This window comes from Urocitellus parryii, chromosome 5 (assembly GCF_045843805.1).
Source record: "Urocitellus parryii isolate mUroPar1 chromosome 5, mUroPar1.hap1, whole genome shotgun sequence".
Taxonomy (NCBI): Eukaryota; Metazoa; Chordata; class Mammalia; order Rodentia; family Sciuridae; genus Urocitellus; species Urocitellus parryii.
In genome coordinates, this window is record NC_135535.1 from 44,633,832 (window position 1) to 44,661,203 (window position 27,372).

General features: G+C 34.8%; 1 protein-coding gene across 1 annotated transcript in view; it reads right to left on the minus strand.

Annotated features, from left to right (window-relative positions):
• Positions 1–27,372, minus strand: part of Trhde (thyrotropin releasing hormone degrading enzyme) — a 377,691-nt gene that overhangs the window by 111,764 nt on the left and 238,555 nt on the right. Inside the window, exon 7 of the mRNA XM_026386682.2 lies at positions 4,592–4,657. Coding sequence (XP_026242467.2) covers positions 4,592–4,657 — 66 coding nt within the window. The remainder of the gene's footprint in view (positions 1–4,591; positions 4,658–27,372) is intronic.

Here is a 27,372-nt window from a genome sequence, read left to right on the forward strand (position 1 = left end):
CTGAAAAATGGACTAACATTTAAAATTCTGAGTGGCAAAATGACAGCTCACGTAATTTTCCTGGATTTTCTGGATCTTTTATGTGAAAAGGTATACACTGGGAAAGCACAGGACGATGAGAAATGAACCCAGGCCTTTAAAGTCTAAATTCCACTAAGCCTCCGTTGATATCAAAAACAGATCTTCAGGCTGGGGATGTGGCTCAAACGGTAGCGCGCTCGCCTGGCATGCGTGAGGCCCAGGTTCGATCCTCAGCACCACATACCAACAAAGAAGAACTTAAAAAAAAAAAAATTAAAAAAATTCTCTCTCTCTCTCTCTCTAAAAAAAAAGAAAAGAAAACATCTGCTTGTCACTGAAAAAGTGAAGTTCTCCTTGTTTGTCCCTTGGAATGACACTCACCAAGGGAGATGATAATTGTCCTCAAGACCAACCACCAGTACATGTCAATACTATCCTAGTGTCGGTACAGTCAATTCCAGATTTGGAGAGTGTAAACAGAATTCTCACCTTAGGAATCACAAGGAATCATGACATATGCACCAAAAATTGCCAATAAATATCAGAAAGTCTTTAAGTAAATGTTGTCTGAGACAACTGTAGTTTAATCATAAAAAATTTTAAGTATTTGTTATGGTTTGGGGGTGAGGTGTCCCTCAAAAGATCGTGTGTGAGGCAATGCAAGAAAAGTTCAGAGAAGAAATGATGGGATTGTAGGAACCTTAACCCAATCAGTGAATCAAACACCTAATGGGATTAATTGAGTGGTAACTGATGGCTGGCGGGATGTGGCTGGAGGAGGTGGGGCATTGGGGTGTGGCCTTGGGGTACATATTTGTTTCTGGCAAGTGGGGATGTTTCTCTCTGCTTTCTGATCACCAGATCAGAAGCTGTTTCCCTTTTCCTCACTCTTCCACCACGATGTCCTGCCTCACCTTGAGCCCCAAGGAATGGAACCAGCCACTTATGGACAGAGACCTCTGAAAACATGAGCCCCTAAAAAAAAACCTTTCTTCCCCTACAATTGTTCTGGTTGAGTCTTTTAGTCACAGCAGAAAAAAAAAAAAAAAGAAAAAAAAAGCTGACTAAAACAGTATTAGAGACAAATATGAAAATAAATTAATATTCCAAGTCATTTCCTAACACTGACATAATGAATCATATTACTAGCAAAAACTCTTTGTGACAACAAATCCTGGTCTGATTTGACTACTATTATAGTACTGCATACATTGAAGCCCATACAGTCTTAATATTCAAATGGTTCCTTAAAGATTCAAGAACAGGGAATCACTTACTCTTGCTCATCTAGTTTATAATTTTTCTCATCAAATTAAAAAACAATCCCAAACTAAAGATATCAAACCCAAATTGTCTAACTAGTAAACACATTAAGTAAATTCTGAGAATGGAAAGATGGCAAGATTCCTGGAGTCTTAGTCTTGCATTTTATAACCATCAAGCAAGAGGCCAAGAGAGATTTAGTGACTTGTGGAAGGCCCAGCATTAATTAGAAGTAGAAAGGAGAATTATTTTCCCCAATTATTCTATTGCCTCAAGGTTCCCAAAATATGTCTGCTATTATTTAGTAAAATAGATTATGCAGACAGTAGATAGGTAGAGTTTGATAAAATACAATTACTTTTATGTTTTAAAAATACATTATTTATGAGTGGCACACACAATCAACCACAGAAGGGTTCAAGTTGGACTCCTTCCAAGTTCCACAATTTAAATATTAAAACTGAAGCACATTTATTTGTGGTATAAAGGATTAATTTTTATGTATGTGTATACATTGTATTTACAAAAAAAGTTTGGGGATAATTTATTTTTTAAGAAAAAATGCAAGACTGAACCATTTAAGTAATAACTAAACAAAAATGTGTTGAGAACCCCAGTGCAAGGAAAGTTGTGATTCTTCATATGGAATTATTTTCTAGGGTTTCTAATAGCTTATCCAGTGTGTTATATGATGATTAGAAACAAGCATTCTCAAAAATTCTCTAGGGTTCCTGTGTTCTGAGGAATATATGATTGACTTGAAATTTAAAATATATACTGTATACAAAGTACATAAAAATATGAAATACAGTTGAATCTATATTCAGATATTTTATAAATAAGGCATGAATAAATAAGCTAGCTCAGAAACCTACTTCCTTCCTCTTTTATATGTATGGTATATGTATTTGTAAACAATATTTGCCTGGTTCCCAAACAAGCTTATGATGGGTCATAAAGATACACAAAATTTCAGGACAACAAGAATTTTAGGTGGAAATTCATCCAGAAAAAAACTGCCATGACATTATTTGTATTTGAGGGCTAATGTCTGAGCACAGGAGGAGGAAGAGGAGGAAGAGGAGGAGGAGGAGGAGGAGGGGTAGGGTAAAGAAGGGAAAAAAGGAAAGAAGGAAGAAAATAAGTGTGAAAAAGGAGGAAGAAAAAATATATGAAACACACACTATTTGCAGTTTGGGATTCCCTATTCCTATAAGTATCCAATCCTGGGTCTGTTTGCAAATAATAAACTTCCATTTGTCAACACAGAAATAACCATGGCTAATGTAGAAACAATTAATAGATTTTCCAGCAGAGGTAAGTGCTGACAACCCAGATTAGCTCTTTCAACAACTTGTAAACCAAGATTCCCCAGGGCCTTGTGGACGGGAAGCATATTAATATCAACTCTGTGACCACTCAGCACTATGACATGAAGTGTCTGTTCAGGAGGTCATCTCCAAAATGTACCCCATATATCTTCATGCACAAGAGATGATAATTTATCACCTAGACATAGGGATCTACTGTAAACTAATCCAAACTGCTGATGATACACTAAATCAGTTTGAGTGATGAGTATAAATAAAGCTGCAAGCAAAGTACTGAAGGATACAGATCTATCTGATCAATGAGATGTCACAAGGCAAATGAAATGCAATGTTGACAAACATAGAGTCTCTCGGTTGAAAATTAACCAAATCAAGTATCAGAGCATAAAGGCACACATTAATACAAGCTTCAAATGGAAGTTTAATGGCAGTTGGAGGGTATATTCTAACTGTTTCAGATACAACTGAACAGACTGGAGCAGAGAAAAAGGATGCATTAAAAATGATATATTCTACATACCATAAGAAGTACGACAGGATGAGGGAAAATGCTGCAAAACAATAATCCTTTCCAAATAATATAACTATAGTTATTCAATCTGCTGAGCAAATCCATACACACAGATGGAAAAAAAACAATAAAAATTGTATACAGAAAATGATTTCACATCAAGTTGCTGCCAGGAAATCAAATTCAATTTGTGCTGCCCTTATGAAAGCTTAGATATTTTCTGAAACTGTCATGCTACAACTTCAATGGGGAAAAACAAAGGAGTAGGGATAAGGAAGGACATTCCTCCAGATAGTTGATATTCATGGAGGGCACTCCTTGAGAAAGAAAGGTTTTCCCAACTATGTGATCAGAATAGTGCCTTTAGCACTGGGCAAGTAAGTTCAATGGATTCAGCTATTCTGAAGGTGTCCCTAATGGAAGGAGCTGATTAAAGTAAATTTCAACCCCTGCTGAAACAAATGTGTAAAAATATTTTCAACAGAAAATGATTCCTCAAAAAAAAATTTATATATTTTTCTTTGTGGCATTAAGTATGTGTAGTTTGTCATAACACATTTAACTCTTGCTTTGTATTTTATCTCCCAGTTTATTTTGGGTAAAGATAGAATTATATGACTAAAATATGACCTGATCCCAGATGTAGTTTATTTAAATTTCAAAATGAAAAGCGTACTAAGAACAGATAAGATTGATTGCTCTCTCTGTCTTAGCATAATTGTATTTCAGGTGAACATCAATTTACTTTAAAGGACACTTCTAAGTAGTAGAATGCATCATAAATAATTCATCAATCACAGCTACCAGGAACATGATTTACTCCAGCAGATTCACTGGGAAAAAGTTCCATTTTCCTATATTTGTATGTGTTTAAAGAGTTTCATAATTTTCCTCTTGTAAGAATTCATTTTTTTATTACAAACTATAAAATGCAGATCATAAAACTGATTTTTCTCTTCTAAAAATTGTATTTTATAATTGAAATAAAAATATTAAATTAGCAATGGAACAAATGAAAACTTATGTATGCCAACAGTAAAACAGCAATAGTATCACAGGGATGTCCCCAAGAGTTTCTCAAATATATATATATACTTATTAAAGGTTAACATAATTTGTTTTTATATTATATAAACCTTTAAATGAAAAAAAAAAGAATGGTAGGCTTTCTGAAAGTCTTATTTATATTGTCTAATGTCTGCTATATATGAAATCACTTCAATTTAGAAAATGCAAATTAAATATTCTAAATTATATCATGGTTCAAGTTTTGTTAATTGATATTGTGAATATTCTATCTGCAACCAGTGTCTGTCATACAGAAAGACACTGCTTACTTTAAGATTCTGCATTAGCTTCAGCAATTTTTATTACCAATGTCCTAAACTGTGAAATATTCTAAAACAAATATATTGACAAGGAAAAATGTAAAAGAAAATATAAAGTAGCAAATAAAAAGACTTACTTGCAAACCCCTCTGGAAAACTGAATGGCCCATAAAATTAGCCAGCATTCTAATTAAAGCAGCACCCTGTAAGAAAGAGAATTAAAAAGAAAAAAATTCAACCAAGTATGATTGAACAATGTCATTATCAACCAAAAATAGTTTTTTTTTCATTCATTCTATACTATTTTAAAAAATATTTAACAAGAAAATCCTGGAAACACTTTCTCAGAGATAATAATAGCATTTTTTTTTTTTGCTTTATGGATCTAAAAATTTTGTGGGTGTAAAACCTACAACTGCCAAGTGGAAGTCTCCTGGACAGAATATTTTAGTCAATAATAGGCTGAGGCTGTAATTCAGGAGAAATTAACAATTTATTGAATATTGTATATAACAAAGTTAATAAAACATGGTTCCTATACTCAAACTCATAATCTGGTAATGGAAAGATACCTATGTTCATAAATATTCATATTATAATATAGCTTTGAAGTAACATAGGTAATTATTGTCTCCTGACTCAACCAAGAATAATTTAGTTATAGAAATAGAAAGCAGAGACTACCATGCAAATCTCACTGCCTAGGTTCAAACCACGGTTCTTCCACACACCATTTCACTCAGGAAAGTTATTTAACATCTCTGTTCTCACCTTTTTTTCTCTTACAATGTATAGGTAATAATATTCCTATTTAATGTGGTTGTTCTGTAGCTTAAATTAGTAAATATATGTAAAGCAGTTCAAACTAGGTCTGAAAAATACTAAGTAGAAGGATGAGCTAGTGCTATTATTTCAAACTGTCTAATATCTTGAATCCTTGCCTATTACTTTTAGAAGCTGGATTTAGCCATATATACCCATATATAAGCAAAAGATATGTGATCAATATTAATATTTAGAGTAATAAAAGAAAACCCTAACTTTAAACAGCCTACATAACCTTCAGAACCATTTCCGTAATATTATAAAATATATTAGTATAAAAAGGTAGACATGTAACCAATATGAAATATTCTAATAAGTGTTTGTTAAACCTCAACGATCACAATCTGTATGTAAAATATAAAGAAGCCTTCAAGAAGATATTTCAGTTCACACCAAGTTGTTCCAACTATGGAGCAGTAGATTATAAGCAGCACAAATTTAAATGTAATAATAAGATGGATTTGGACGGGATTCCTTTATGAACTCACATTCTACTTCATGCTCATTACAAATGCACACATGTGGTAACTTCTTTTTTACAAGGTGTTTCTTTTTGAAACTTTTTTTGATTGACATGTTTTAGTTGTACATAGTCATGGGGTACAGGGTGATATTCCAACAGGTGCATATTTACAGTACAGTGATCAAAGGTGTCTCTTTATCACAATGGAATCATAATAAGACTCATGTATAGACTCATCCAGTCTGGGACCACACAGCTGCAGTCAATTCAAAAATATCTCAATGAATTTCCATTGTTCATTACTAAAATCATCTCCTATAGTTTTGGGCCATTAATACAATGTAAGACTCAAAAACTCCATGAATCAATCACCATTAAAGCTATGTCTCAAAAAAAATTCAATCACCACCAAATGATGAGGTAGAAAACCACCGAGTTTTAATGCCTTTCCTGATATTTTTTTCTTCCCACACCTTTTAAAATTCCTTACACTTCTTCTTGTAGCTTCTGCACACTTGTGTAAGTCTATAAAACATAAGCATTTATGATTCAATCTGGGGACAGGGTTAAAAATCCCTTTAGAACTTATCAGCTCTGCTCCTTGAATTTCTTTGACAAGCTCTCCTCCTATCCATTTTCTGATCTAATCTACCCACCCTGAGGGTAGAAACTGTCAGTTCTTCTGCAACTCTAACCCTTGCCACCAGGGGAGTAAGATTTAGAATCTCAAGCAGCCAACTCAAATTTTCCTTCAGAACAGAATAGCCATCTTCAGATGATTTAAGTGTTCCCCTCTAGGTAATGATGACTCGGTCTCTGGTCTCTTGTCAGGCTATAAAAACTATCAATTTGGCATGGTCTAATGACAAAAGAATACCTTCTAATCATAAAGAATGGACCAATTTTCCTGTCTGAGTTAAGCTGAGCAAGGTGCTAACAGGAAAGAAAACCTAGAAATACAATCAATATTCAAAAGTTATAGAATATTACTGAACTCCTTAATATTATTACATTGTATAATTCAACTAACATGTAGGAAATATGTTGCTCACTTGAACATTTTAATGTTCTCTGGAGCAGCATACACTTGTCCATACTTAACCAATCTTTTTTTTTTTTTTTCATGGAAGCTCAATTTTTAAATCCCTCTTTTATAGCAGTTCATAGAGAGATGGGCTAACTGTCAACATTTAGCCAACACATACTAAGTACCTACTATGCAGGGGTTATCACAAAGATCACAGGATATAACGTAGGCATAGCTCATTACAAACTGTCTAAAAAGGAAATGCTGAATCTCCTTTCATTACGTATTTAAAAATTTTGCTCATTGAGCTAACATTATTTACAATACTGCAGCTTATTCTCACTTACCCAAGTAAGGCAGCCTGTATAGCTTTATGGGAAGTAGATATATTATCTCTGCAAGGTTTTCTAAATTTTGAGACTAGTCAAGAAAACCCAATACAATGTTTGCAAAACTAAGGTTCAGAGAGATACTAGAATAATTAACTGCTTTGCTTAAGGTTTCATAAAGAATATTCCACAAAAAAGTATACTTATAAAGCTATTTGCCATTTAGTAATTTCTGCATTTAAAATGCCTTCTTCATATAAGTTCCTATTTTTTTTTAATTTTACATTGTAATGCACAATTAGTCTCAGAGACAGCAATACTGGCATCACCTCTCCCTGTGCCTGACTCAGAGGAAGTGTTCTTTGAATACAGTAAACAAATGAGAAACAGAAATTATCCGAGAGCATAGCAATTACTCAGTATTCTTGGAGACTACGTGTTCAGCCAGGATATAAGTTTATTACCTCCTTGGTGTACTTTAGTGATAAATAATCACTCTTGAAGAGAGGGAGATCTACTCAACTAATTTATTTCTTTAATATATGCTTATTGAGTAAGGTGATGTGCTCAGTGTCCCTGTAGAATATAAATAGGAATGGTTCAATTTTCTATCCTCAAGAACTCAAAACCTCATAAGTGAGAAGAGACTGAAAGCAATATAAGATGAATGTCATAGGAAAGAAAATGTCCTGCTATGTTCTGAAGTGGGAGAGGTTACACCTGGAGAGATGAAGGGTCTAAAGAGGGAGCATTTGTGTTGGACCTGGAAGGATAATCAGAGAGCATTTGCCTGGTATATTAGGAAAGGCCTTTGCATGGTCAGGCAGGTGTGGAAGAAAAAGACAAGGAAGAGTATACAGAGGACACAAACATGAAACTAGATGGTGGCAGATGAGATGGAAAATAAGACTGGGGTAGCTCTTACATAAGTTTGAGTACCAGGACTAAGGAATTTGGAAAAGTGATGAAAATAAAAATTCAGGACTTAAATATGATGCATCAGGAAGGAAGTAAAATAACCAAAAGCACTGAGAGCAATGAGGACTAAATCCAGAGTTTAGTAAATAAAACAAAGATCAGTTTGAATCTAAAGCCTGAGTGATAGGCAAATGATATTAACAGATACATGTAATTCAGAAGAAAGTGCTTATTAGGTGAATATGACAATATTCATTTCAAAAATGTGCCATTTGAGGCGCAGGTCTAACCAGTGAAGGGAATGCAAACATTAAAATCAAAATCAGAGGAATATTATGATTTAAGGCATAAGAGGGGATTGCTGTGATGCAATCACCAAGAGAACATAACCTATCAGTCCATCCTAACATAAATGAACTGGGTGATAACTGTAGGCAGGTGGGGTCTGGCTGTGATTCGGAGCATGCTCTGGAAAGGTGCATCTTCCTCGTGGCCCTTCCCCCATTTCTCTGCTTCCTGGCTGCCATGAATAAATAGTGTTCCTCTACTATACCCTCTGCCATGATGTTCTTTTTGTCTCCCCTTGGGCCCAGAGTACTTGACTTGACTATCTATGACTGAGACCTCTGAAACCATGAGCCTAAAAAACTTTTACTCCTTTAAGTAGTTCTTGTCAGGTATTTTAATCACAGTGATGTAAAACTGACTAATACAGAAAGAAAGAAAGAAAGAAAGAAAGAAAGAAAGAAAGAAAGAAAGAAAGAAAGAAAGAAAGAAAGAAAGAACGAACTAGAAGCATGTTCACATGAGGCTCATTTTTTTTAATAGAGAAGAAAATTGTGTGCAATTAAAGATCATCCAGTGGAGATACAGACTATAGACACATGAGATCAAGAGAGTTGCTGGAGCAAGATCCAGGGAGATCTAAGAAGAAAATTTAGGTTATTATTGGAAAAGAATAAGGACTGTCTTCTTTGAGACAAAACTAAGGCAGAAAAAAAGGGGAATAAGGATAAATAAGAAGTTTTGAAGTATAAAGTATAGAAGTTAAAGGAATATATTGTACAGAATAGACTGTAAGCTCCATCCAGGTGGAAACTTAGTCTTTCTGACCAACCTTATAGACACACCACCCAAAGCAGCTCCTGGAACATTGTTTTTTCTAAAAAAAAAAAAAATACCAGATGATTGATGGCCTGTCACTTCCCAATAACATAAAAGTGGTCCTAAGATTACATTCATTGGAAAGAGTTGAACTAGTTTTGAAATAACTAAAAGGAAAAGGTAATCAGAAGTAAAAACAAGAAAAAAATGTGGAAACATGTAGAAAATCCATAAGCCCTAGTAAAAATTATTAATGATGTATCTGCCATTCATGAAGCAACTATCCATACTATATTCACAATATCATAAGGAAAATTATATCTTTATTTGTTTTATCAGAAAAATTGAGGTTTAAAAGATTATATTACTTATTGAAATTGACCCAGATAGAAAGCAATGGGTCAGAATTAGAGACCCACTTATATACAATTTTAAGTCCATAGTCTTAACCGATGTAGGTTATGTTCTTGTGATCCCAAATCAAAAATAGTCACATGGCTTTTTCTAAGAATACTGGACATAACAAGAAGAGAGCAAAGGAATTCTTAGAGTTACTCAAATTGAATCAGTAGCATGCTTACAGATGAAAGGAAAGCTAGTTCAATGAGACATGGTTGAAATGTCAAACCAATATTTTCAGAGTTGAGGATGAGACAGAAGACATAGATGAGCTACTAGAGTAGAATGTGTTTATGGGCTAAGATGCAGAAAGCTAGTTTAGCATATGCTCAGTGAAAACAGAAGGCTACCAAAGTTGAAAACTGAGAGTTTTGTCAAATGCTGTATGTGGATGTGGCAGGGGTAAAAATATGCTATTCAGATTTCCTACAACTGCTCCCTCCATCTTCATTTCCACCAGGATGACCACAGGTTCCTTAGCATACCCCCAGCCCATGGCTGAGAAGGACAGGCTAAGAGAGGTGAGCCTATTCCAGGGAAGGAGGAAACTCCTCCAATAGGCATCTTAAGCAGAGGAGTCCCCCTTGGTCTGGATGAATGTTTCTTGCAATAGCTCTGCAATCTGAACTTCTTCCATCCCAGTGCCCCTTCCTCCTCTCTCCTTGCATTGGCTATCACCTGCAATGTGGTCTTCCAACCTTCTCGAGTTCCTATAACAAGTATCCCTTTATATACCATGGCGTCTGCTTCTTAAAAGATCTGAATTCATGCAGGGTAGTTTCCAGTACAGAGGTCCATACAAGTAGAAACCAACCATTGAGTAATAAGTTAATGAAATAAATCAATTTTTAGTGCACTCTAGTAACTAGAAATATATATACCAAAACAGTAGGATCTTCTCCTTCTTATTCCTCTCAAGGAGTCTGTGGCTAGTAAATATGCTATACTTCAAATGTGTTTGCTTTATAGTTTGCTCTGCTCTTAGGTAGGAGCAGAGAAGAAATAATGCATCATTATTTTTAGTTTACATATAGAAGAGTACTAGATGAAGCAATTAGATAATTTGCTCAATGTGCCATAGGTATAGTGGTTACAGGGACCTGTTTCCAGACTCATCCACTCACTTGTTTATCTCTTTGACAAACAAAGAAAGCTGTGAATAAGAATTTTTTGTTATTTCCTGTGTGGTTTGTATATAAGGTGTCCCCCAGTAGTTCCTGTGTTAATGTAGTAATATTTAGAGGTGAAGTATTAGATTATGAGAGCTGTAAACAAATCATTCAATCCAAATTTGAAGAGGCTGACTGGGTGGTACTGGTGGGGGACATAGCTAGAGGAGGTGGGCCATTGGGAGTATCCCCTTGAAGGGTGGTACATCTTCCCTGAAGCCCTTTCCCCTTTCTTTTTTTCTACTTCCTGACTGCCAGAAGGTAAATCAGCTTTCCTCTGCATACCCATCAGCCATAATTTGCTACTTCACATAGGGCCCAAAGCAATATACTCAGCTGACCATGAACTGAGACTTCTGAAATCATGAGCACCCAAATAAACATTTCCTCCACTTAGTTGTTCTTGTTGGGTGTTTTGGTCACAGCAATGCAAAACTAACACAATTCTCAATCCAAATACTTTTAAGATGTAAATTTCTAAAAGATGTCTCTGCACTGAACTTGGACATGTATGGAGTCACTACAATGTTCTAACAATTAGTTAATGAAGAATATCTTTTAGTCTGGAGTAAAAGCATATCTTAAACCTGCATGGTTTTTCAAAAGTATGTTTTTCTTTTTTTAAATAATAGATTATTAGTTTATTTAGCACATGAAGTAGAAAATACCGGGGCTGGTGTTGTGGCTCACTGGTAGAGCACTTGCCTCGCACCTTCAAGACCCTGGGTTAGATACTCAGCACCACATAAAAATAAATAAGTGAAATAAAGGTATGGTGTCCAACTACAACTAAAAAATAAATATTTAAAAAATATAAAATACCTAATCCTGAATATCTCCCACTCACAAATTGTCAAAAACAACAGGAATGAGAATAGAATGAAAAAAGAAAAAGAAGGAAAAGGGGAAGAAAATTAATTCACCCCAGAAAACAGAATCAATGCTTGGTTGCTTCAGTTGCCCATGCTCAAAACCTTGAAGTCCTCTTTGATTTATTACTTCCTGAGGCCAGGCCTCTATCTCTACATGGCTGAATTATTTCAAAGCTTCCTAATGCATTCTTCCCAGATGCATTCTAACCCTCACAAATCCATCCTGTGGGTCACATCAGACTAATCCTATAATTACTTTAGAAGCATAATGTCGGCTAAAAGTCCTAGCTCTGTCATCTACCAAGACATGTTACATGACCTAAGTACTGACAGAACATAATGATAACGATAATGGTGATGACAACTACACTACTTCAATTAATAATTTAAAGATAGTTAAAAATAATAATCATTTAAAAACCTACCTCAATGAATTCACTTAAATTATTCATATAAAGATTTGGAATCATGCTTAGCAGGCTTCAAAAATATGCAGTGACTGTTATCATCTTCTTTACCATCATTTTCATCATTTATATGTTATTTCCCTGCCCCCTAAAACATTCACTTTAAAAAAAAAGTCCATGTTAGTAATCAAAACTAATGAGACTCACCACTACCTACCCACAATTTTTCAAAATAACCAAATAATCAGCTTCTACTCAAATTACGCTCATCTCATTATCACGTGAACATTACTTATACCCTCATATTTTAGTCATGCTATTTACTTTAAATGCAGTGATATTCCTCTTCAGTCCAATATTTTAAGTCCTCTACATTATTAAATGCACAGGGAACTCCATACTAAGATATGAAACTTCCCACAACAGTGTTAATGTGCTGCTCCTCTCTGAAATAATATATTCTTTAATTATGTTATTTATATTATTTTATGTAAATCACTAATAAGTTTATATGGGATTTTCTTAGTAATACAGCTATCTGTAGGTCATATCATGTAAGCTACCTGTAGCCATGCTGATGAAGGAGAGAGAAAACTCAAATCACTAACATGTGATGAAATTGTAATGCATTCTGCTGTTATATATAAATAAAAAATAAGTTAATTAAAAAAAGAAAGAGTTGTTATATCAAATATTACAAAATCATATAGATCCTTTAAGATAGTTTTTTTTCCAGAAATGGTCTTCATCTGAAAATTCACATGAATTTTCAAAAATTCAATAATAATTTTGACATAAAAAAAGATGAGGGAATCATTACTTATGATAACAAATCTATAAACTTATGGTGGTTAGAACTCAGACAGTAATGTGGGAGCAGAAAAACATATAGAGTAGGAGACTATCTTCAAGTGAACCAGTACTGATGTCATTGATAGCTGATAGAGATATTATATACCAGTGAAGGAAGGCCTGGGAATTCAAAATATAATACTGGGACAACTGATAATCCAAACAAAAATGAAATTACATTTCATCTTATGACATAAACAAAGAAACAACAAGAATAAATACATAAATGATCATTAAAGACCTTAATGTAAAGTGCAAAGCTTCAAAGTATTAGGAGAAAATGCAAAAGCATATCTTTATGAATTAGGATAACAAAGGATACATAAACAAAATAAAAAATATTAAACATAATGAGAAAATGAGCAGACTACATCTAAACTTAAAAGTCTATATGATAAATGACATTATATTTTAAAAGATAAACTCTAGTATTATTATCAACCAAGATTAGTATCCAGAATTTTAAAAAGGAAGCATTCATCAATTAATGATTAAAAGGAATAAGAAACAAAAAAGGTTTTAAAAACAACATTTTCACTGAAAAAGAGCAATGGATATACAATGAAAATTCTAAAAGAAATCTAAAGGGCAATAAATACATAAAAGAGATTTAATCTGACTCTGTAAGAAAGACATACGAATCAAAGCAGTCAGATTGTAATTCACAGGCATAAACTAGGAGAAGGAATTATTGAGAAGTTAACACTATCAAGCATTAATGAAGAGGTGAGGAAACAGAATCCCCTGAACCACTTGCTGGAAGTATACATATCAGTCCAAATGCTTGTTGGGATGGGATGCCTGCGAAGGTAAATTTAAACAGTATTTTATTTGTGAATTTAACCATTGTTGAGTGCCAACAGTGTTGGGCACTGCTGTAAGGCCTGAAAAATGATGCTGAGCATAATCCAACTAGAGCTTTCAGGGAGTTTAAATTCTAGACAAGAGGCAGTTAATAAACCATGAACAACCTAATAGGGTAATAGTACCAATTATTGCTGTGAAGACAAATATAGCAGTATAAAGGGATAGAGAGTGCTGGAGGAGGGTAGGACCTGAAATTTTGTGTAGTTTAAAAGCATCAGGTAAGATTTCTCTAATAAGCTGAAATTTAAGCAGAGATGGAATCAAATGAACAAGCAAGTCACATCAGTAACTCAGGAAGAGTATTCCAGGCACAAACAGTTGGATTTTGAAATCTAGAATGTAAGAGAGAGAGAGAGAGAGAGAGAGAGAGAGAGAGAGAGAGAGAGAGAAGGTAGGGGAGGGGTGGGGAGGGGAGAGAAGGTAGGGGAGGGATTGGGAGGGGAGAGAAGAGGAGAGAAGAGGAGAGGGGAGGAGAGGGGAGGAGAGGAGGAGAGAATATATGAGGGAGGATAGAAGTTCCAGGTTCCCATATAAAGAAAGTATACATGGAGGACTAAAATATATCTGAAGAATGGGCCCTGGATGTTTCAATTATTTAGAGGTTGAGAAAGCAACTGAGTTCATCCAAAGGATTGAAGGAGAAATGGTCAAGGAGTGACCAACACACCAAAAAAAAAAAAAAAAAAGTGTTTCAAGGAGAGAATAATCATCACTTTAAAATGTTCTTGAGGAAAGCAAGGTAACTAAGATAAAGACTAATTAGATCTTGCAATGTGGAAGATAGTTTTGGTTAAGTAGTAAGAATAAAAGCATAATTACAGCAATTTTCAAAGAGAAGAGGAAGGAAGGAATTGTGGGGTTTTGCACTGAAAGAGCATAAAGATATAAAGAAATAATCTGGCTAGATATAAGTCAAGGAAATATTTATTAAGATCAAAATATAATAACATTTTATGCAGATAAGAGTACTTGAGTAAAGAAAGAAACATGGATGGTTCGGGAGAATAGAGACATCTCTGCAAGGGCAATGTACTCCTGTAGAGCACAGAGGAAATGACCACACACAGTGGAGGCATTGCCCAGTATAATGTTATATCATGTCACAGAATTCATCTGCTTTCACAGGAAATACTGACTTTGTGAACTGACAGATGAGATGTATAGGTTTGGAGGTGGGAGAACACTGATTTATGTTCCTATTATTCCAATGAAACAAAAGCAGAACCATCAGATGAGAATGAGAAGAAAAGAAAGATAAGAAAGTAAGCATTAGCTATCTATAGCAATTATTTAACTGACCTGGGATATGTAGATGCATGTACCTTACAACTTATCAGGTATATACACAGTGAAAAACACACACATGCACACAAGGACAGGTGTAGAAATGCCATTTGCAACCCTGTTTCTCAATATAATTTCAATAGCTCCTAATAGAAAAAAACCTGCAAACAAACTTAAGTCCATGAATATTATTATGGTTTGGATGTGAGGTGTCCCCCAAAAGCTCACATGTGAGACAATGCAAGAAAGTTTAGAGGAGAAATGATTAGGCCTTAGCCTAATCAGTGAGTTAATCCCTGATGGAATTAACTGAGATGGTAGAGTATGGCTGTAGGGGGTGGGAATTGGGTGTGGCCTTGGGAATACATTTGTATCTGGAGAGTGGGCTTCCTGATGTGAGCTGCTTCCCTCTGCCACACTCTTCTGCCATGATGTTCAGCCTCACCTGGAGCCCTGAGGAATGGAGCCAACCTTCTATGGATCAAGATCTCTGAAACCATTAGCCCTCAAGTAAACTCTTCCTTCTTACTGTTATTCTGGTCAGATCCTTTACTGATAGCAGTGAAAAAGCTGACTAAAACAAATATGAAGATGAATTTACAAATTTTCCTTTATTTATATCATGTGGCAGTAAAGATTCATAACTGAGATATGTGTAACAACATATGGTTGAAATAAAGTTAAGTCTGTGTGATACTTGGCTTTCTATTACTACAACTAATTTCTGAGAAAATTAACTAGTAAAGAAAAAGGGTTATTTTAGCTCACAGTTTTAGAGGTTCCAGACCCCTGATGGATTGGTTCCTTGCTTCTGGGCATGTGGCAAAGCAGCACATCATGGTGGGAGCACATGGCAGATCAAAACCATTTACCTAACAGCTAGGAAGCAAGACTGAGAGGAAGAGGAAGGAACCTGGGTTCTATTTTCTGTAAGAGATAGGGTCTGGTGGCCTGCCTTCAGGTTTCACTGCTCCCTATACGACAAAGCCTTTAACACAGGGACCTTCTGGGGACATCCCAGATTCAAACTAGAGCAGTCTGTCTAATGGTTTCTCTGGGAAGGGACATGAGCTAAGGAAAGGGATTAGAGGGTTTCAACTCTAATGTTTTATTTATTTGAAATAAACCATAAGAATATTTAATAAGATAATAGATAACATTTGTTAAACTTGGTTTTGAGTTGTATACACCTGACCAAAACTCTCTGTAACTTTCAAAATATTTTATTCATAAATGACAAATATAAATCTTTGGGATGATTTCTAATCTAAAAATATCATTAATTTCATTTAAGTTCAGTCTCCCATGTTTTATAGAAATTTCTTGTTCCTCCTAAGTTCTAGTAGTTCTATTAAATTAGGATCCATTTTAAAGCTTTCTGGCAGTATTTTGGTGCTACAATTCACTTTCCTTTTTTTTTATTGAAAATGAACTTATGTAGTAGAGGAAAAGCAAAATAAATTGAATTAAATTATCCAGATACTCAATATAACCCTTTAAACAATTAAGATCTTTTGAATAATTTTCTTTTAAAAACCACTTAGTATTGAATATATTCTAATTCCTATTAAAATGTGAAGGTATTAATAAGCAACTGTATAACAGTAAATGATAAAAAATGTTTATTTTGTTTATGTCTGGATCCAGTTGAAGGCTGAAATGTACTAAACCAATAGCAGTGTTGAATAAATAAAGTAAATTCATTTTCTTTTAGGACTTTCAGGCGACACACTTGTTTTTAAAAATCTAAACATTTCCCAATCCCAAATATATTTTGAATTTAAGAACAACATGCTGTAAAATAATTTTACAAAGATATCCATATAATTTGTGTTTTTTGAATATTAGCCAACAAATGATAACTTGTCACTTATTGTAGAACAATTGTTTCTTGTTAGACAATCACAGCTGGAAACCCACATGAAATTTAGTGTATTAAGGAAAACACAACATGAATTCATGTTAGTGAACAAGGCTTGTCAAATGTGCTACATAAATGAGACTTTTAAAAGATGCTTCTATAATATTGTGCCAGCAAATGTCACAAATTAAATACTTAACAAGATCATTACAATTTAGGTTTTAGATACATTTGGAATACAAAACACTTCTCCAACTTCTGTCTAATATAAAGCTTGACTTCTCTTAAAGTGGTATGGCTAGTTTTAGCTGAATGGTGATGATTCAAGTAAATGTGGTTTATTATGCAAACAATAATAAATGGTCCATTAGGCATCAACATTGGCATAATGAAATTTTAGTGTTGATTGGATATTTTGTCTTAAAATTATAATATAGTACTAACCTCTAATAAATTATTTATTAAAATGCATATTTTCTGAATAATCTAAGGATTATTTTTGGAACTAATAGTCAAAATGACGAATACTCAAATATTTAGAAGTAATTCAGAAACTACTTTATAAACATAACCTTTAGTTACATGGTCAAAGTTTCCTTCCAAGTTCTTCTATTCTTTAAATTTTTTATTACATATATATAAATGCATATAATATTGATGTTTATAAAATATTACATAAAAATTTAGCATATGCCATTTATTATAAAAATTTAGCATATGCTACTTCCTTCATTTTTATTTGATTTATTAAAATAGGAAAAAATTAAATACATATTACTTTTATGAGAATAATATTTTCTTGAATGTTTATAATATCTCTTCCAGATTTGAGCCTATAATGTCTTTTTAAAAATTTAACATATTTATTTTTAAATAATATATAAAAATTATACAGTGGGTTTTACATACATACATTATATAGCATTTAAATCAGGTTAGTCATATTTATCTCCTCAAACATATGTCATTTATTTATGGTGCATACTTTTCTCTAGCTTTTTGAAATGCATAGTTCATTATTTTATCAGTAGTCACCCTATTGTGCAATATAGCACACTAGAATTTCTTGCTCCTATCTAACTGCAACCTTTCCTTTTATTCCTTCTTCTGCTTTATTCTCCCTAGCCTCTGGTAACCACCCTTCTACACTCTACTTCTATAAGATAAACTTTCATATATTCCATATGTGAATGAGATCATGTGGTACTTGTTCTGTGCCTTTAAGATCATATTCTTATCCATATTTTTGCAGATGACAAGATTCCACTTTCTATGGCTGAAGAGCATTCTGTTGTATACATGTACATTTTCTTTATCCATTCATCATTTGAGAAACAAGTTGTTACCCTTTATTGGCTAATGTGAATAGGGCTGCAATAAACATGATAATGCAGATGTCTCTTTGACATGCTGATTTTATTTTCTTTGATATATACCCAAGAGTGGGATTGCTGGATCATATGGTAGTTTCTATTTTTAACTTTTTTTTTTTTTTTTTTTTTTGTGTGTGTGTGTGTGTGAAAGGATCTTGTGTTTTGAGATATTATGGAGAAAGCTACCTATCTTGTCTCCCTGCCTCTGGTGATCATTTCTTCTGGTCCCTGAAGAAGATCTTGTGCTTCTTGTCAGGCCTGAAATGTCCCAATTTCCTTCAATCAAATCACAACTTTAAGATGCATGACTAATTTCACGATTTTCAAGAAATCTTTCCCAATTCAAGTCAGCATTAACATTTTCATACAACACTCCCATAACACCTGATTTTTTTTTTAAAATCTATCTCAGCATATAGCAAAATCTGTCTTATCTTGAGAATTTATATATAACACATTTGCCATACCACTAGAAATCAGGAAGTGAGAGAGCCAGATTTTGCAAGACACAGTATTTTGCTGCATTAACTAGATACAATACATTACTTTTAAAATGCATAACTAAGTAACTGCATTAATGTGTGAAATTTTAGCAGGAAATGATAGGAAGAAAACATTAAGTAAGCACAACACAGGTATTATCTGGAGCAAAGACCAGTCTTTGATTAATATTTCTCCTATTTCCTGGAGATCAACTCAGGTTTTAAGGAAGTAATTGCATTAATCTAGATTCACATTTCACTATTTATTCACACTTCTTTGATTCTCAAACTCACAATTCCCTTTCACAGAATTGCCCTAATATTCTTACTATATTTAATACTTTTTCTTAATTAATCTAACCCATTTATCCATTAAATTATAATGCTCAGCTACACAACTCCTCTTGGTATTTACATTAAAGTCATAAAGAGATAGCCTCAAAAACTCATCTACACGTACCTTAACCACTGGTACCCAAGCTGGGAAACCACCACATGCAGATCTAACGAAAGTGACATTTAGAGAAAGATGAACTTTGGCAGAGGACAGACATGTTGGTGGTATCCACATATTGTCACAGAAAATTTGTTTATAGGTTATGAAGAAAATGTCTGTGCATATTCATTTGTAAAAAAATGAATCATTACATGTCACTAGTAGCACATTAAGAAAGTACAGTCATTCCATGAACAAAAAGTATCAATTACAAGCTTAATAACCAAGCCACAAGAAAACAAAGTGTGTAGATATTATTTCTAAACCATCCACCAGTATTGACAGCATCTGCTACTGCATGAGTTACTAAGAAAGAAGATTTTAGCTATACATTAATCAAACTGACTTTTTAAAATACTTATTTCAGATAAAGATCCACAACAGAAGAGAAATGCTTGCTCCTGAACATCCTCAGTATCTGGAAGCACTGTTCAGAATAGACATAATTTTAGAATGTAACATATCATGCAGGAAAAAAAATACTAATGATTCAATGTGTACCAGAAAAAAAAAGTTATAGGTAAAAATGCCAGAGGGACATCAGGAAAAATCCTGATATTGATAAAATTTTTAAAAACTAGATACAGGAATTTTTTTTCTAGAGAAAAGGGAGGACAAACAATAATTTTCAGGCAAGGAAAATGGGGTTTGTTTGTTTGTTTGTTTTGTTTTCACATTTTTTCTTTGGTGCATTATAGTTGTACATAACAACTATAATACATTATAGTTGTTACATATTTGTACATACACACAATATAACAATATTATTTGGCCAATATCATTTCCAGTATTTCCTCTTTCCTTTCCTCTACTCCCTCCTCTAGCCCCTTTACTCATTGTCACTGATCTTCCTTTATTTTTCATGAAATTTTCTTCCCCAATTTTTCTTTTCTTTTTCCTCTCCAGGTTCCACATATGAGAGAATACACTTGACCCTTGACTTCCTGAGTTTGGCTTATTTCAATTAACATAAAGTTTCAAGCTCTATTCATTTTCCTGCAAAGCACATAATTTCATTTTTTATGGTTGAATAAAACTCCAGTGTATGTATGTATGTGTGTGTGTGTGTGTGTGTGGATTCATTCATCCACTGATAAATACATAGGATGGTTCCATCCATAGTTTGACTATTGTAAATTATGCTACTGTAAACATGGGTATGCATGTAACATTATATAGTGATAATTTAATTCTTTAGGATAAATACTGAGGAGTGGTATTCCTGGGTCATATGGTGGGTCTATGCCTAGTATTTTGAGGAACATCCATATTGATTTTAACAGTGGTTGTACTAGTTTATAATCCCATCAACAGTGTAAAAGGTTTCTTTTTCTCCATGTCCTCTCCAGCATTTATTATTGTTCAGATTCTTGATGACTGCCATTCTGACTGATGATGAAATCTCAGTGAAACTTTGACTTAAATTTCACTACTTTCTAATGATACGAAACATTTTTTCATGTATTTGTTGGCCATTTGTATTTCTTTGTTTGAGAAGTGTCTGCTTAATTTATTTGCCCATTTATTAACTGAATTATTTGGGGGTGGGTGTTGTGGTTTTTTTTTTAAATTCTTGTTATGATTTAAAAATTAGGTGTCCCCCAAAAGCTTATGTGTGAGAGAATACAACAGGGTTTAGAGGCGAAGTGATTGGGTTATGATAGCAAACCTAATTATTGCATTAATCCATTGATAGGGATTAACTGGGTGGTAACTGTAGGCAGGTAGGGTGTGGCTTGAGGAGGTGGAACATGGGGGTCATTCCCTGGCAAGTTGAGTCTCTACTCTTCTCTTCTTCTCTCTCTCTCCTCTCTCCCTCTTCCTTCATCCTTCTCTCCTCCCCCTTCCCCACCCTGCTTTCTCTCTCTCTCTCTCTTGGTGCCATGAGTTGCTTTCCTCCACCATACCCTTCTGCAGTGATATTCTGCCTCATTGTATGCCAAAAACAATGTAGTTAGCCATCTATAAACTGAGACCTCTGAAAATATGAGCCCCATGAAAACTTTTCTTTTACTAAAATTCTGTTTTTCAGGTCTTTTTGTCACAGCAACAAAAAAACTGACTAAAACAAAAATTGGAACAAGGAGTGGGGTCCTTGCTGTGACTGACCTGTGGTTTAGCAGCTTCTGGAATATTTTGGAATTTGTTGGAGGAATTTTGGAAAGTAAAAAAGATGCAAGCAGTAAAGGTTTAGAATGTTTTATTTTAGTGAACCTTGATGGGAAATTCTGCTAGGGGGTTCAGAAGACCAGAATGCTAATAGACTATACATAGTAAAGTTTGACCTCCTGAGATTTCAGAGGAGAAGGAAGACTACACTTGAAATTGGACTAGAGGCCATCCATGTTATGTTCTAGCCAAGAAGTTGTCTGCATTTTGCCCAGGTTCTAAGATTTTCTGTGATGCTGAATTTAAAGGTAATGAACATCTTAATCTTGGGGAAGAAATTTGTAGGCAGCATAATATTCAGGCAGTGGCATGGAAATTACTGGTGGCTTTTAGCCAAGTTTACTGTGATAATTGGGAACATAAAGCAAAGCAGAAAGACTTGTATTTTGTCTAAGAAACTTGTGTTATGAGAACCTTCACCTAATCAGGACATTAAGTCACTGATAGGGATTAACTGGATGGTAACTGTAGACAGGTAGGATTTGGCCAGAAAACTTTTGAGTAAAATTGGGGGCTGAGAAAGGTGTGGTTGTTAAAGAAAGCAGAGCTGCTAAAAATACTAAATACTTGAACTGAAAACAATAGTAAAGTTAGCTTGAGGCCATCTCAGGAATTGGCCAGACCATACTCATCTCAGGCTCAAGGATGTAAAAGTGAAAATTCTTTTTTAAGAAGAAACCAGTGGGACACTTTGCTTGCACAGGGGGACCTATGAAGTTGTTTCACCACGCACAGAGACTTGGGCACTCAGAGGTTGCTGGGTCGTGGTCCTAGGAGGCTTGACCACTATTCAAAATGGTGACAGACCTTGGCATCAACCACATGGTGCTGGTTCTCCAGGAGCACAGGATGCTGGAGTTCCAGGGTCATGGAGGATTCCACCAAGATTGCAAAGGAAGGCCTCAGAGGCCAGACCGAGTTCATCAGGGTCTGAGTCCCTGTGGGAAGCCCCTGAGAGGGCAAAGTATGGAGAAGTGAAAAGGAAGCTGATGCTGCAGTGGAGACCCCTGAGATTAAGAGATGCAAGGAACAAGGAACATCTGATGAGGAAAGCTGCAGGAATTGAACAGAAACAAGTGAACAGAAAGGCCATGTGGGCTGCAACCTGCAAATCCACAGGAGCAGAGTTACACAAGAGAGAGCATCATGATGCCATGTACCCCAGATGCTGGACGTGAACTTCTTTGCCGGCTTGATTTTGGGTTTGCTTTGGTCCCACCCTTCTTTCTATGCCCTTATTTCTCCCGTATGCAATGGGAATGTTTACTGTGTGCCTTTATATACTGAATGCGTGTAACTTGCTTTTGATTTTTATAGGGGCTCACCCTGAACATTTGCCTTGAATCTCAGAAGAGACTCTGGACTTATACTTTTGGGCAATCCTGTAACTGTTGAAATTCTACAGACTCTTGGAAATGGACTAAATGCATGTTGCATTGTGAGATGAACATACGATTTGAGGGGCCGTGGCTGAAATGTTATGTTCTAGATATGGGATGTCCCCCAAAAGCTCATGTGTGAGACAATGCATGAAAGTTTAGAGATGAAACTATTAAGACATGAGAGTTTTAAGCTAATCAGTACATTAATCCCCTGATTGTCATTAACTGGATGTAATCATAGACAGGTTGAGTGTGGCTAGAGGAGGTACCTCTCTGGAGGCATAACTTTGGGTTGTATATTTTGTTCTTGTTGAGAGGATCTCTTTCTCTGCTTCTTAGTGGTCATGCCCTGAGCCGCTTTCCTCCACCTCGCTTTTCTGCCATGATGTTCTGCCTTTCATCAAGGCCTGAGGACTGGAGTCGGCATCTATGGACTGAGCCCTCTAAAATCATGATCCACAAATAAACTTTTCCTGCTCTAAAATTGTTCTTGTTAGGTCTTTTGGTCACTGCAGTGAAAAAGCTGATGAAAACAGCTGTTTATATATTCTAGATTTTAATCCTTTTTCAGAAGAGCAGAAAATGTTTTCTTCCATCCTGCAAGTCCTCAGTTCATATTCTTGTTTTTCTTTACAGTACAGAAGGTTTTTTAATTTGATGACATCCTGTTTTTCGACTTTTGGCATTTTTTTCCTGAGCTTTAGGGGTCTTATTTAGAAAGTTATTGCCCGTGCCTTTATGTTGGACTGTTGACCCTCCATTTTCTTTTAGGAGTTGCATAGTTTCTGGTTTAATTCCTAGTTGCTTGATCCATTTTGAGCTGATTTTTGTATAGGATAAGAGATAAGGGTCTAGTCTCATTCTTCTACACATGATAACCAGTTTTCTTAATACCATTTGTGAAATAGGCTGTCTTTTCTCCAAGGTACATTCTTGGTACCTTTGTTAAAGATTAGACGACTATATTTGCGTGCATTTATCTCTGTGTCTTCTATCCTGTACCACTAGTCTATGTGTGAGTGTGTGTGTGTGTGTGTGTGTGTGTGTGTGTGTGTTTGTTTTTATGCCAGTATTATGGAGTTTTTGTTACAATAACTCTGTAGTATAATTTGAAGTCAGGTTTTGAGATGCCTCCAGCATTGCTTTTGTTGGCTTATAATTCAAAACACGGAAATTTTCTGTGAAGTAGATGTGGTCAGTTGATTTTTGATTTCACTGGGAATTAAATAGCAACCATAAAAGGAGAAAATTACTAAAACAGAGACCGTTAAACGGAAGAAAGAATTCCTTAACCATGAAAGCTTTATATTTATTTGGTAACAATCATCAATGGTACATGTAGATTGTCCTTTAAAAGGTAAATAGGATATTCTCTATTAAGACTTTCCACAAACAGAATGAATTCTTCCTTAGCCTGTCTTTAAGTTGGAACATTCTTTCATTTATTCATCCATCTAACCAGCTTCCTACTAACATAGATGCTGCTCCCAAATCCTTCCTACCATAGATCATAAGTGTTGCTTTAGGAAGAAGATAATGGCTTAAAAATTGACAATTCCCACCCACCACTCACTTATCTCCCGCCTCTATTCACAAGCACACACAGAGACAAACTGAGAAGCATAAAAAGTCTAGTACACTATCTCAAGATTCCATGTGGTTATTTAAAGGTAAACAAATTTAAGTCAAAATTTCAATATCATCCCAAAGTAAATGAGAGTGAGATTGTTTTATTTTACCTTATTTTCCATCACATTTCTACTGTAATCAGTATTTAAATAGTTCATTATAAGCATCTTATATCAGGCTTGATATACTTGATATTTTTAGAAATCAGTAACCCAGGGAAAAAATAAGAGCAATTGGGTCTTCACATAAGGTTAGAATATTTCTCAATTTAAAAATAATACACATGTCTAAAAGGCAGAGTTATTTTATTCCTATTTAAATGGAGATTCCAGACTTTCAAACATTTTTCTTAAAACACACACACATTCACTTGATTTATTTTTTCTAAATGACATTAAAATGAAGTATATAGAGCACACAGTGTCCGTGGGTAATTTTTGTGAATATCCATACCTTGTTGTTCTATTTCAGAAAACTCCAGAATCAAATATGCCTTACTATAACCTTTTCTGGGGGGTGAATAAATGCATTAGTGGGGACAGGTGTTAAAAGAAGACTCCATGGAAAATTAAGGAAATTCAAGTCAAGAAGAATTGAGAGTTGGAGGTCAGTTCTCTAAAAGTATAGGCATACTTTCCACATGAACAAGATTCACTAGACATAACCATAAATAACTATGCCCTTCATGTGTGCTCAGGACTGTCTTTTTTCTATGAAAACTAGGATGCAAAAGCTGCTTACTCATTCAGACAAAATGTTGCTGGGCTTCCTCTTACAGCAGAAGCTTTATTTGGCAGTTGCGCGGAACCTCTCATATGTTCTGACACCACTGACAAGGACAAAAGCGTAGTATATTTTTTCATTAAGTATCCACATGAGGAACTCTTCAAGGATGGGCTCACACAAGAGGCTGATGAGATTATTTACACAGATGGACCATCACTGAGTTCAAGAACAATCCTGAATAAAGCTACACTCCTCAAACTCCCCTATGCTATAAAACTGAATTTACCATCCTACTAGATCCATAATAAATAAAATATGTATTAAAAGTGAATACCAGCATAACTAATGTTTCTATCACTGCAATTAATCCCCAAAGGAAATGGACCCATTGAGATCTGTTTTATCATCCATGTATACAGAGAGAGACAAAGAAGAAAAGTGTCTTTCCTGGGGCATGGGCTTGATAAATTGTGTGGCACTTTTAATCTTCATTGTTGGATTTATTCATATGTGATATGACTGCTTTTCTGAATGCTAAAGAAATTATTTTACTCTACCAATATTTGCAAGATAAGGGAAATAATTGCTTGAGTAAGGTTTTTCTCTTTCCCTTTCTGCTATTCTGACTTCAGGGCAAGTTTACAGAAAGAATGAAAAGCCCAGATTAAAATTTCAACAAACCACCTTCAGCTGTTCTCAAGAAAATAAATTAGTCTCTTCAAGTATTTCATTGATCAATGGATTATTTCTTTCCTTACTTTTCCTGCAGAAAGGCAGATGTTATAACTTCCGTTTGGGATTTGGTCATCTGAGTTGGAGAGTGTAATGGAGAGCAGATTAGAATCACATGCAGAAGTCATTCGATGAGGGAAGTGTTTGTCACCACCCCCCACTTGTAAAACAGAAGGAAAGCTTTTGCCTCCAGCTTCTGAGTTTGGTTTTCAGAGTGGCAAAGCACAGATGTGTTCTGTCCCTAGAGAGTTTCAAAACTCAAAAAACACGTTGTCCAGGGAACTGAAGCAGCAAGGCATTTATCACAAGGCAAATGCTCTGACAATGGTGGATCATGAGCAGAGAGAATCCTCCAAAGTTGTTTTTTTTTTTTTTTTTAAATCAAGACAAGCAAACACAATCTCACCAGAATGAACTCCGTGTTAAAAATTCATTGTTTAATCTTTTCATTGAAAGTAGAATTTTTGGTGACACCATTAAGCTAAATCAATGAAATCTGAAGCTTCAATATCTGACTTATAGGGAAGAAAATAATTAAAAAACCAAAAACAGTGGAACTGACATGCCACCAATCACGTTTGGAGAAGCTCCACCTTTACAGAATCAAACTTCTCAAGACACATATTTAAATAAGCAATGCCCTTTCATATGCTGGAACCTATAAGGAAGCAGTTAGCACCTTCCAAGCAAAACTCCACATTATAGGTCCTATTATTACTCTTCCAACCTTTAATTCTTACGTGTGGCATCAAATGTCTACCTCTTCCTTTCCTTCATTTTTTTTTTTAACATCAACCACTAAGAGTAACATTGATCATTGTCATTACCAGAAGCCAGAAGAGATAAAGCACCCTAATATGTGATTATCTAGTACCTTTTCATTTTAGAACAATTAAAGGTCAATGACTTTCTTATGTTTTAACATGGAATTCATGTCAAATGGACAAGGTGATCTTCTCTTGTGCCCATATTTCTTGGGGGAAAAAATAAAAGTATTCTACTTCACTCATCACAAATTTCTTGTGTATTCTACCACCAACATCATGGCTTTAACCTGCAACAGGGTCACTGAAAAGAGACATTAAAATGAAGTGATGAAAAACTTTTGATCCCAAAGCTATAAAAATGTTTTCTCAAGCAGAAGTGGAAAATAGTGAAAGATTTAGCTGAAAGTAAACAAGAGTGGAATTAGGAACAAAAATGCCATAAAGGTACAGATCAATGATCCGTCAGACTTCAGGTTGTCTAACCACAGCAACAAGGGAGCTGAGAGGCAGGTATGCTGGTTGCCTTCTGTAACCTTCATCTCAGAGGTGAGGGGTGTGCTCTGAACACTCCTAATTTCTCCATCAGGATTGTCTAAGGAGCCATAGGAACCAGAAATATCACTTGATGCTTGAGGAAAATAATTCAGGACCAGCGAAAGATATTTCATTCTGCATCATTTTTCAGTAAAGATGCAAATAGTTCAAAATAAAGACTTCTTAAAAAAGTAATACAGACATTTGATAAAGCAAAACTTTGCTTAATGGTATGGAACCATAGTTACTTT